We start from the raw sequence: 11,968 nt of genomic DNA on the forward strand, positions 1-11,968 counted from the left end.
AAAATTATTAAATGATAAATAAACACCAATATAAAAGACTTTAAGGCAACATTTATTTTTGTTTTTATAGCTGTACGACGAGGGCTTTGAAATGTTTAAATGAACTCAAACATTTAAATTTATTGAATGACAAACAAATGCAAACACAAAATATTTTAAAATGTTTTTAAAACGCAAATGTCTAAAGTGTATAAAAAGTGTATTTTAGACTAATTCAACGGTAAAATATTCATATAAATTCAAATATATAAAATTAAAATGATGTGATGTTCGAATATCCTCTTCAAATAAATTAAAATGTCTGAAAATGCAAATGACGTATATACGCATATATAGATACATTTACATATACATATATATTATATATGTGTATGCATGTATGTATGTATATGCAAGAATATATATATGCATGCATATTTGAAGTAATAAATGTAAGGCGGCGCATTAATAAATGCACATATCTAAATTATAAGAAGATATATTAAAGGCTCAACTGTTTGAACTAATAAATGATAGAAAAGTTGAGGCAAATGAAATTGGAAATAACAATAAATAAATTCAAATATTTAAATTAGAAGATGATGCAGAGAGAAATTTATTTATCCGCATTTATAAAATAATACATATTTTTTAATATACACAAACGAAAATATATCGATAAGATAATTAAAAACAAACACATGCAAAAACGAAATTTAAGTGTATTTTCTATTCGCACAATATGCAACGAAAGTAAACAAATTAATTTTGAGAATTAAAAGAAAATTACGGTTTGATATCTTAAATTTTTATGCTATAGATTCATATTATCGATTTTTTTCGAAGGGCATCTGTTATATATAGACATTAGGCATACAGACATATGTATACATATACATACAGTACATAAGATATATATATATATATATGCACATATATATATTATATACTATCTATATGTCTATATATATATATATATATATATGAAGGCTGATAGGCATGAAGTGTTTTGGGGTATTATCGCTGCTGTACAAATGAAATATAATTAAAACTTTTTTTGACATATTCGAGTGATTCAAAAGAAAATATAAGGGCCCTGGAAGGCTTTGAGTCCCAGGTATATATATATATATATATATATATATATATATTATATATATGTTTTTATATATGGTCTTCTTCCTTTGCTTAATAATAATAATTATTATGCATAGCACGTAGCAACATGCAAATATAGAGATACCTTACCCTGCGGTAAATTATTGTTTTTTTGTCACAGGTATTTGTATGTGTTTTTTCGTCTCTTTCTTTCTTTCCTTTTCTTTCTTCTTTTCTTTCATTCTCTCTCTATCTCCTTCTTGCTCTGTCTCTGTCTTTATTGCTTTGCTGCTTGCAACAAGACAAAGCAAAACACTGTAATGCCAAAGGCAACTCAGCATTAAAGAATGTTTCATCTTCACATTCGGTGGGGAAAAACGGCTTAGTGGTTTAGGGTTTAGGGTTTAGGGTTTAGGGCTTAGGGTTTAGGGTTTACTGAACGACAAAGAAATACATGAAAAGCGAAGGTGAGACAACAAATAAAGAATTCAAATGCAGAGGCTTAAGTATCTCCATTAATTGCGTTTTTACCCCTTTTAACAGCGGAGAGTACTTCAAAGAAAAACAACAATTTTCAATGATCCCTTTTGCTGCTTTGAATATTTTTCAATAAAATGCAAAGAAGAAGACTCCACGCAAACAAGAAATATGAAATAATGGCGTAGATGAACAGTCCTTAGGGCAGACAAATGCCTTGAATAATTCTGACAATAACAATAATAACAATAATAATACTATAAATAATAATAAAGGCAAGCAAAGGAAGTAAACATCTGCAACTTTTCAAAGCACTTCCCTGAAAGATATCGAAGTCTTTTTCGTTGTGTTAGGCTGTCTGTTGATGCAACAAACGCGAGGAGGAATCCACGTGAATGTAGAGCAGTTTAGTTACTTTAATTGTTTAATTTCTAAATTTAATTGAATAGGTTTAACTATTTTTTAATGAAATGTAAAGCCAACGGCGCCTGTTGTCTGCCGTTCACGCATCGTTAGTATACCGCAGCCGACAGATGGAGCAGAGAGCTGCATTTTAAGAGTTTTGATGTCTACTTCTCTCTTTATATTTAAACAATAAAACTAAAAGTTGAATAAACATACATGCAGCAGTTTAAACATCTCAAATTACTTCTCTTTTCCCTCCTTCTTGGCTTTCTTCCCCAGGAAATCAACGCAGCCTAAATAGAAACTCCTTTACAAGGGCGGGTTTTGCAAATCTTCTTGAAATTAGGAGTGTGCAATCGCAGAGTTCTTAGGGAATTAGTTCTTAATTTAAGTAAATTAAAACAAATTAAAGAAAATTAATAAATCTCCCAGATATTCGCTGCTAGAATAGCCGCTGCGGCTTCTGTAGTCGTCGGCGGTCCGGGCGAGATCCTTCACGTGATTAGATGACAAGAAAGAGAGCTGTCTGAAGAATACTTGTTATTTTTGTCTGAATATCTGTGAATTTAATGTAGATATTACATGTAACTGTCTGAAAATAGAATATTATTAGAATATATTTTTGCTTTTTTCTCGCTTTCATCCCATATATTTCCGCTAGTGCACATTGGAGGCCGTGCGAGGCCTAAGAAGCCTCTGTGCAGATTCATCGGCGCATCTGAGTTTTCTGTCTTCAAATGGTATTTATAAGTTTTCTAATGATTAATATTGAAGTATTGTTTTAGATATTTCGTCTGAATCAAGAGGATATACGAGGAAGGCCGGCTTTCCTTCTCTTCTCGCATCGGCGGCGACTGCAGAGCCAACCGCCAGTTCAACTTTCCTGTCTTTCTTCTTCTTGAGGGTCTAGCTATATTTGCAGCCTCTAAAAGAAGCTTATTATTTTTTTGTATTTCTCTGAATATACTTTGTATTCTTCTGCAGATCTGCCGATCCTTCCTCGTCATTCATGCGCGCAGTTCATCTTTCCTTCTGCTCGTTTCTCGGCCTCAACTAGAGCAAACAATGGAGAAAAGAAGCAAAAATTGATTTAAAATGTTTTCTTAACTTTTTGCTTATCTTATTCTTCTGTCTGCAGCCCCTATTGCTGGTCTTAGTTCTCCCTTTCTGCGCTCTAAACCGCCAGCCAGCAGCATAGTTTTACGTATTGATGCTTCAGCTGCTGCAGACACATATGAATTTGTTTTGAGGTGTTTTACTTTTTATTTTATTCTTCTATATTGTCTACAGGCTTAATTCTTCTTTTTCTGTGCTTCTTTCTTTATTAAACTGCGCGCTCTTGAACAGTATTTCTTGATTTTATTTCGGAAGAATATTAATGCAATATTACTATTTTATTATTAGTTTTCTGCATTTGTTTTTTGATTTAAAAAATATGGAGAGCTTAAAGCCTCAGACGCCGATTAACTTACCTCTCGTAACGTCTGAGTTGTTTTTCTCTACAGACGAGGCAGCACCTCTGCAGCCTCTGGGGGCCTCGCCTGCAGCAGCAAAGACAGCAGCAGCAGAAGTATTAACAGCAGAAGCAACAGCAACAGAAGCAGAAAGAGATCTTTCTCTTTCTGCTGCAGCAGCAGAAGGGAGGAGCGATGATGGGGGCTCCTGGTTTGCAGCACAAGAGGAGGCTGAAGAAGAAGCAGAAATTTACGTGGATATAAGCAAAGAACTGGCGGCTATTGAGGGGGCAAACGCAGTTTCTTTTTACCTGTCTGCTGCAGCAACAGCAGCAACAGGACTAGCAGCAAGAGCAGCAACAGCGACAGAAGCAGCGGATTCCTACTTGTTACACGATGAGCGACTTGGGCTGCTGCTGCCTCCTGCAGCACATCTTTCTCCTTTATATTTAGCCGGAGGGAGAGATAATTACAGCAGCAGCAGCGCCAGTGCTGTTGCTGCTGCTGCTGCTGCTGCAAACAGCCGCCGGGAGCACTGGCGGCAGCACTCCTCTATTCATCGATCTGCAGGCTGGCCAAGGCAGACGAAGGGGAAGCTGAAAGCCCCTGCTGCTGCTGCTGCTGCTGTTGATGCTTCTGCTGCTACTCTCGGGCCGCGTTGCTGCTTCGCTGCCTCTTCGCTGCCTCCGCTGCAGAGACTTCCCCTCTTTGAAGAAGAGGAACGGGTTGCTGCAGACAGCAGCAGCAGCAGCAGGAGCAGCAGCGACAGCACCGACTGGGATCTCGCTAGCCTTCTGGGGTCTGTGGAGAGAGCTCGCCTGCGGCTGCAGCAGCAGCAAGCAGCAGAAGACAAAATCGATGCAGCTTTATACGCTGGCGGCTTCTTTCAATTCTCTAACAGCGCTGCAGCAGCAACAAGTCTGTTGGCTGCAGGCCGCAGCAGCAAAACTGCTGCCCCAACTCATGCGTCAGCAGCACCAGCATCATCAGCGGCAGCAAGAGTAGCAGCAGCAGCAGTAACGCCAGGAACAACAGTGCGCCCTGCTGCAGCGGATACAGCACCGGTGGGGCAGCTAGCAGTAGCAGCAAAAGCTGCTGGAGTTTCAGCTGCTGCTGCTGCTGCTGCTGGGATCGGCGGGATGAAGGGTGCCGTTGGAGAGTCACGCGGAGGGCCGGAAGGGCTGCGGGAGTTTGCTGCTGCAACGCATGCATTTGCTGCACCTAATGGACCTGTGCAGCAAAAAGCAGCAGCAGCAGCAACAGCAACAGCAGCTGCAGCAGCAGCAGCAGCTTGCCCGCGTAAGGAAGAGAGGGGGCTGAGATATTCCTCTCAAAAAACCATTAACAGCAGCAGCAAAACAGGGTTTGACCTGCAAGTAGCTGCTGCTGCTCCTGCCGCTGCTGCTGCTGCTGCTGCTGCAGGGATTGAGGCCGAGTTGGCTGCGGAGGTGCGGCGCAGCACTCAGCTTTGTTTACAAGTAAACGAGTTGAAGGCAGAGGTGAAACGAATCCAAGACGAAGCAGACAGGCAGACAGCAGCAGCAAATGCTGCAGCACACGTACGGAAACTGCTGCTAAACTGGAGGAGAGAAGAAACGCTGCGGCAGCGCCGCCGCGAGCAGCAGCAGCAGCAGCAGCAGCAGAAAGAGCAGCAAGGAGATCAGCTGCACCAGCAGCAGCACCAGCAGCAGCAAGAGGAATCAGAGGACGGAGGTGCTGCAGCATTTGAGTGTCTGCATGCAATCGAGTATGTGCTGAAGCAAGACTGCGCAGCAGCAGCAGCAGCAGCAGCAGCAGCGGGATCTGTGGAAGAGGACATGCAGCAGGAGTTAGAGCGATGCCGAGAGAGAGCAAAGACAGCCGAGCTAGAGTGTGAGTCTTTAAAGAATGAGGTATCTTTCTTAAAAGCAGTTAATACACAGCTGCAGCAGCAGCGAGAGGAGCAGCCGTGCAAGGCTTTGGAGGAGCTGCAGCAGCATCTAGACGAGAAGGCGCAGCAAGCAGCAGCAGCGCAGCAGCAGCTGCATGCGCTGCAGCTGCAGCACGACAAATTCCGCTCTAAAGCGGCAGAGGAACTTGCAGCAGCAGAAGCAAATCAGGCGTCCCTTGCAAGAGAGCTTAAAGCTGCGCGATTAACAGCAGCAGCAACAATTGATAGTCTTCGTGCTGAACTGCAGCAGCAGCAAAATGCATGCAGCGAGTTGCGGCAGCTAAAGGAAGCAGCAGAACACCGACTAAGGGAGTGCAGCAAAGCAGCAGGAGCCACGGAGCTCGAGAGGCAGCAACTCAAGAAGCAGCAGCAGCAGCTGCAGCAGCAGCACGAAGCTATCAGAAAAAGTCTCAGCTGTATTCGCGCAAGAGCTGCAGAGGCGCAGCAACGGTGGCTAAGCGAAAGCAACCCAGCAGCAAGCATGCAGAGTTCTCTTCCTGCAGCAGCTGCTGCTGCTGCACCAAATCAAGCACAGGACGACAGCCTCTCCTTCGTCTCTTCCCCCCCGTCCCCTGCTGCTGCTGCTGCTGCTGCTGCTGCTGCTGCTGCGCCCGAGCAAGCTGCAGCAAATGCTGCAGTCTCCTTGAAAGCCAAGCGCAGCCGCGGAGGCTTCCAAGGCGGAAGAACTATAGACAAACGCAGCAGAAGCAGCAGCAGAAGCAGCAGCAGCAGCAGAAGCAGCAGCAGCAGCCGGGGTGCCGCATGCGACCCTCGGCAGGACGCCCACCTCCAACACCGCCTGCAGCATGACCAGCAGCAGCAGAAGCAGCAGAAGCAGCAGCAGCAGCAGCAGCGCGAGACAGCAGCAGAAGCCGCAGTGGCTCCCGCCCCCAGCTTTGGGGTGTACGTACACCCCGATACGCAGCAGAGGAGGCGGGGAAGGGGCCCTCAGGGGTCGGCAGCAGCAGGCGCATCAGCAGGTGCAGCAGCAGCAGGAAGTGCTGGGTTTACAGAGAGCGAGAGCTTCTGCCTCAGCCAAGCTACCGATATGTCTGCAGAAGCAGAAGCAGGGGCAGCAGACAGTCTTCTCGTTGGTGCTGCTCCTACTCGTTATACACGACAAGAATTCATCTTAGCTGCAGCAGCAGACTGTGCAGGGGATAAGGAGGCCTCCAATACTTCAGCTGTACATACACCCCAACTCTGCACGCCTTTTCAAACAAGGCGAGCAACAGACACCGCAACACTTTGCAATGTTCCTTGCATGCAGTTTTGCTGCTGCTGCTTGTCCTTCCTTCTGTCTCCTTTTGCTGCTGTCTCTCCTTCTTTTATTTCGCTGTCTCCGTCTGTACCCCCTGGGCATCACCGCTATTTTTTAATCCAGCCCCATCTTCAAGGGTTTAGGGTTTAGGGTTTAGGGCTTGGGGTTTGACGTATGTGTTGCTGCTGTACGTGCAGGTTGCATGCAGCAGCTAAAAGTGAAGAGGAGTCTCTGCTGCGCTGCAGCGCTGCTCTTCCGTTGAGTGGGGCCTCTCTGCCTGTTGTTGGCGCTACAGCAGCTACTCCTGCTGCTGCTGCTGCTGCTGCTGCTGCTGCACCGTTTGCTGCGCCTTCCGATTCTATTTCTCTGGGTTCATCGCTTCCTTTAGAGGCCTCAGCTGTCTGTTTACAATCTGAGAGCTCCGTAGACATAGAAAGAAGAAGTGCATTGATGCAACAGCAGCAGCCTTCTCTCTCTCTCGCCAATGGATCAGCAGCAGCAGCAGCAGATGATGCTGCTGCTGCTGCTGCTGCTGCCGCGAAGCGCTGTATGTACACCGCAAAGCTGAGGGAAGTGGAGGCTGCGAATGAAACCCTCAGAAAAACAAACGAAATCGTTGAAAAAGAAAATGCACTCCACAAACAGGCAAGAATATATTTGCTGCTGTTGCTGCTGCTGCTGCAGGAGGTGGTACTGCTGCTGGGGTTGCTGCGGCTGTTGCTGCTGCTTACCAGCAAGGTTGCTGTCTTTATATATGAATACATACATGCATGCATGCATGCATGCAGGCGATATTTGGGGCTGGCGTCTCCCTCTATGGGGAGAAGGAGAAGTGGGCAGGTGCGGATTGGAAGCGGTTTGAGGTGCTGCTGCCGCAGCGCAGCATCAGCAGCAACAACAGCAGCAGCAGCAAGTGCAGCAGCAGGAGCAACTTCTGTAAGTATGCTGCGTGTGGCTTTGCTTTTGTTTGTTGTATTGCCTTCCGGCTTATCTGTTTGCTGCTGCTGCAGTCTACAGACGGGGGCACCCCACAGAGTTCTTGCTGCTGATGTTGCTGCTGCTGCTGCTGTTGTTGGTGTGTGCAGCAGCTGGTAAAGAGGAGGATAGTGCAGCAGCAGCAGGACCAACAGGATCTGCAGCAGCAGCAGCAGAAAAGCTGACGCCAACTCCCAGCCAGAAACATCTCCAACCCGAAGCAAAGGTGAGAATCTAGCAGCACAAGCAGCAGCAGCAGCAGCAGCAACAGCAGCAGCAGCAGCAGTGAATAAGAGCGCGTATTGTCTGCGGGTAGGGGTGAATGGTAGTGTTGGAGAGAGAGAAAGCGAGAGAAAGAAGAAAGACATACACACCAGCTGCATGCAATGTTGCTGCATGCATGCATGCATGCATACATATTAATCGCATATATTTTTGCTGCAAGGATGTGGTGCTGGAGGTGCTGCAGCGGCATTGGGGGCGCTGAGTGCAGCAGCAGAGCGGCGGCTGTCTTGGCTTTGCTGCTGCATGCATGCAGTGCAGGGTGAGAGCAGCGGAGTTTGCGGGGGGTTGTTATATTCCTTTCTGTTGCTTCTCTCTCTTCTATTTGCTGCAGCAGCAGCACCAGCAGACAAACACTTGCTGCTGCTTCTCTTGTCTCTCTGTGCTCTCTGATGCAGCAGGAAGAAAAACACAAACAGCAAACAATTAAGTCTCTTGTGCAGACGCAACCTGTTGGCAGATATACACTGCAGCAGCAGCAGCAGCAACAGTATGATGAACAACAGCAGCAGCAGCAAGAACAGGAGCTGCAGCAGCAGCAAGAGCAGCAGCTGCAGTATCAGCAGCAACAGCACAGCAATGGGGACGAAAATCTTCGAGTGGGGGATAAAGAGGAGCAGCAACAAGCACAGCAGCAGCTGCAGCAGCAGCAGCAGCAGCAGCAGCAGCAACTGCCGCGTCCAGCGTTATCCCAAACCAGCGGACGTACGGAGACCCATCTGTCCCCAGGCGCTGCGGCAGCAGCAACTGCAGCAGCAGCACCAGAAGCAGCAGCAGCAGCAGCAGGAGACCGTGTGCAGCTTGCTGCTTCCGCTTCGTCTGTTAGAGGGCAATTGTCTACGACAAGTAGCAGAGACACCGCAGCTGCATGCAAACCCGAAGCTCAGCATACACCTGAATTGGGGCCTCTCAGCAGCGCATGCAGCTCAGCTGTAGAGACGCCGCACCCCGTAGACAAAGGCAAGCATGCTTCCGCTGCTGCTGCTGCTGCAGATGCTGCAGCAGAAGTGCAGCAACACAAAACCACTCCTCCAGCTGCTAACGAGCAGCTACCGACTCTCACCCTCAATAATAAACCGCCTCCCAACTCTGTCGCAGCAACAGCAGCAGCAACAGCAGCAGCAGCAACAGCAGCAGCAACAGAAGCAGAAGCAGCAACAGAAGCAGATGCAACAACAGCAGCAGAATCAGCAACAGCAGCAGCAACAGCAGCCGCAACAGCAGCAGCAGCAACAGCACTTAAGGCCAACGTTGAAGGCAGCCCCGGAGCTGCTGCGGCACCTGAGGTGACTCGAAAGGGAGACACAGCCAGCAGCAGCAGCAGCAGCAGCAACAGCAGCAGTTCTGCTAGCTGCGCTCGTCAGTTTGTGGAGGAGGCTGGGAGGACCTTTAAAATGAAATATCTGCAGCATCAAAAGGCAGCAGCAGAAACAAAGACAGAAAAAAGCAAAGACATTATTTTAATTAATAACGCCGTCTATAAGCCAACGGAGGCCCCCAACCCCTCCCCTTCCTCCGCCGCCTCAGCAGCAACAGCAGCAGGAGCAGCAACAGAAGCAACAGCAGCAGCAGAAGCAGCAGCAGCTGCTGCTGGTGCTGGGCGTGGGGCTCGGGTAGGGAGATGTGGGGTTTCTTCTGCTGTGCTGCTGCCGCAAGGAAGCTGCTGGAGCCCTCATTCAAGTCGCCGATGTGAAGCATGCATGGCTGCTGCATGCGGTAGGCTGCTGAGTCAAGCAAGTCCTACTGCAGCAGCAGCAGCTGCTGCTGCAGCAGCAGCAATTTACAAACGCAATGCCACACCACGCAATCAGGGAACCTGGGAAGAACAGCTCCTCCTAGGCGCTGTCAGCCCTGCTGCTTCTGCTGCTGCAGCAGAAGATGCAGCAGGAGCAGGAGCAGCAGCAGAAAGTATTCACAGCCCTTCAAAAGCCAGACACACAGAGGCGCAACCCAGAAGAAGCCCGCATGCACAAACCAACGCTGCTGCAGCTGCTGCTGCAGCTGCAGCAGCAGCTGCTGCTGCTGTTGCGCCAGCAGACGCGCTCAATCTGCTGCGGCTTCTGTACGAGCAGCTCTCAGAAGCAACATCTCCTAATGCTGCTGTTGCTGCTACTACTACCACTGGTGCTGCTGCTGCTGCATCTCCCACTCCCCCGACTGAGAAACCCCGAGGCCTTAGAAAACTTTCTTCGTGCAGGCTGATCACTTCAGATGCAGCGCAGCAGCAGCAGCAGCAGCAGCGGTTGAGAAGGGCTGGGTCTCCTGCAACGACTCTGCAGCAGGACAAGAAGACAACAAACGCACTGGCCCCAGCAGGCGCCTCTGCTGCTGCTGCTGCTCCTTCTGCTTCTGTTGCTCCTGTTGCTGGTGCTGTTCCTGCTGCTGCTGCTGCCGCTGTTGCTGCTGCTGCACTTCGGCGCGACAGCCGCAGCAGCAGCAGGTTGATGCCAGCTGCAATGCAGTCATCACAGGGGGAGAGTCGGCTGGGCGTGGAGGCAGCAAAGCCCCAAACGCCTATTCTTGCACGCAGCAGCAGCAGCAGCAGCAACAGCAACAGGAACAGCAGCAGGATGGGGGAGGGAGCTGCTGCTTTAACATTCAGCAGGGGAGCTGGGATCTGTTTGTCTCGCGTGTCAGCAGCTCGACAGACAACAGCAGCATCAGCAGCAGCTGCTGGTGTTTCTGCTGCTGCTGCTGTTGCTGCAGCAAAGACGAGACTGCGTCAGCAGCAGCAGCAGCGCATGCATAAAGAGCTGCATGCAGCAAATAGTATCAAAAAGAAAACAGAGAAGAAACCCCCGTGGGATTCATCGGCCCTCCCTCTTCAAGCCAAGAAAATGCCTTTTCATACTCTTCTTAGAAAACAAACAAAATTAAACAACTAAACTTCAAATTGTAGTCAATACAAACCGGTTTAGAAGCCTATCTGCTCTTTTATACAGTATATATATGTATATACAAATATACATATATATATATATATATGTATATATACGTGTATATATACATATATATATGCATATATGTAGATATATATGCATATATATATATATGTATATATATATGCATATATATATATATATATGTATATATATATGCATATATATATATATATATTTGCTCGTTTTTAGTTGTGCTTCCTTTCCTGAGAGAAGGTTGTGCGATGACTGCGAGGAGCGAAGAGCGCAGCAACTCTTCACCATTTTTCATCATTTAGAATATTCTTTTAGTTTATTTGTTTGATTTATTTATAATACTTTTTAGTTTGTTTTCATCATTTATAATATCCCTTTGATGAGTGTCTATTAGAGTTGTTTTAAAAAGAAATATGAAGTGCATTATATTGTGCTATAGGGGAGGAGGCGTTGGTGGGATGTATGTACAGCTGCGATATAATATTACTGTTACTATTATTAATAATAGTAATAGTAATAACAATAATATTACAAATATATTAGTAGCAATAATAATATTATTATTATTATTGATACTATTATTAGTAGTCAAGCAAACGACGCATCGAATAATTATAATAATTATTATTATTAATATTATTATTAGCGAAGCAAAAGTGCATCTTGCGGAGTTACACGAATTCTTTTTGTCTTTGAAATATAAATTTATTAATAAAATTAAAGCAGATATAAACCGGCTGTCTTATTAGAGGTGAATGGCAGTTCAGAGAAAATAACTTAGGAAATAAAGAAAAGAGATGTTGTATATATTTTTTGTTCTTTGCTGTACTATTAATAAACAGATATTATATTGTACTATATTATATTGTAGTATCATATGATAGTATCCCTTTATATTGTAGAATATTATTATATTATATATGAATTATATATTGTACACAATATGAAAAGAAATGTTCAAAATACTATTATTAATTCAAATAATAAACAACGAAAATAATTTTATTAGTCTAATATGAACCAATTAGTGGCTGAGGACTTCGTTGTAATTTCTCGTTCAAGTTTGAAGACTTCATCTGGGAGTTAGAAGGAAGAAAAGAGAAGTAGAGTTCTTTTAATATCTTTGAATGCGCATATTCATAGATAATATAATATAAATAATATATATGTATGTATGTAGCGTTTTAGTATA

General features: G+C 45.8%; 2 protein-coding genes across 2 annotated transcripts; both read left to right on the top strand.

Annotated features, from left to right (window-relative positions):
• Positions 1-3,394: 3,394 nt before the first annotated feature.
• On the top strand, positions 3,395-6,819 carry EAH_00027750 (hypothetical protein, conserved; the record flags this gene model as incomplete). Its single annotated transcript, XM_013396377.1, has 2 exons — positions 3,395-6,529; positions 6,802-6,819. The coding sequence occupies 2 exons, from the start codon at positions 3,395-3,397 to the stop codon at positions 6,817-6,819; spliced, it is 3,153 nt and encodes a 1,050-aa protein (XP_013251831.1).
• A 1,434-nt stretch (positions 6,820-8,253) lies between these two features.
• On the top strand, positions 8,254-10,746 carry EAH_00027760 (hypothetical protein; the record flags this gene model as incomplete). The annotated part of the gene is made up of 1 exon (XM_013396378.1): positions 8,254-10,746. The coding sequence occupies one exon, from the start codon at positions 8,254-8,256 to the stop codon at positions 10,744-10,746; it is 2,493 nt and encodes an 830-aa protein (XP_013251832.1).
• Between the last annotated feature and the right edge of the window lie 1,222 nt (positions 10,747-11,968).

Source organism: Eimeria acervulina, genomic scaffold (assembly GCF_000499425.1).
Source record: "Eimeria acervulina Houghton genomic scaffold, Eah_scaff240, whole genome shotgun sequence".
NCBI lineage: Eukaryota > Apicomplexa > Conoidasida > Eucoccidiorida > Eimeriidae > Eimeria > Eimeria acervulina.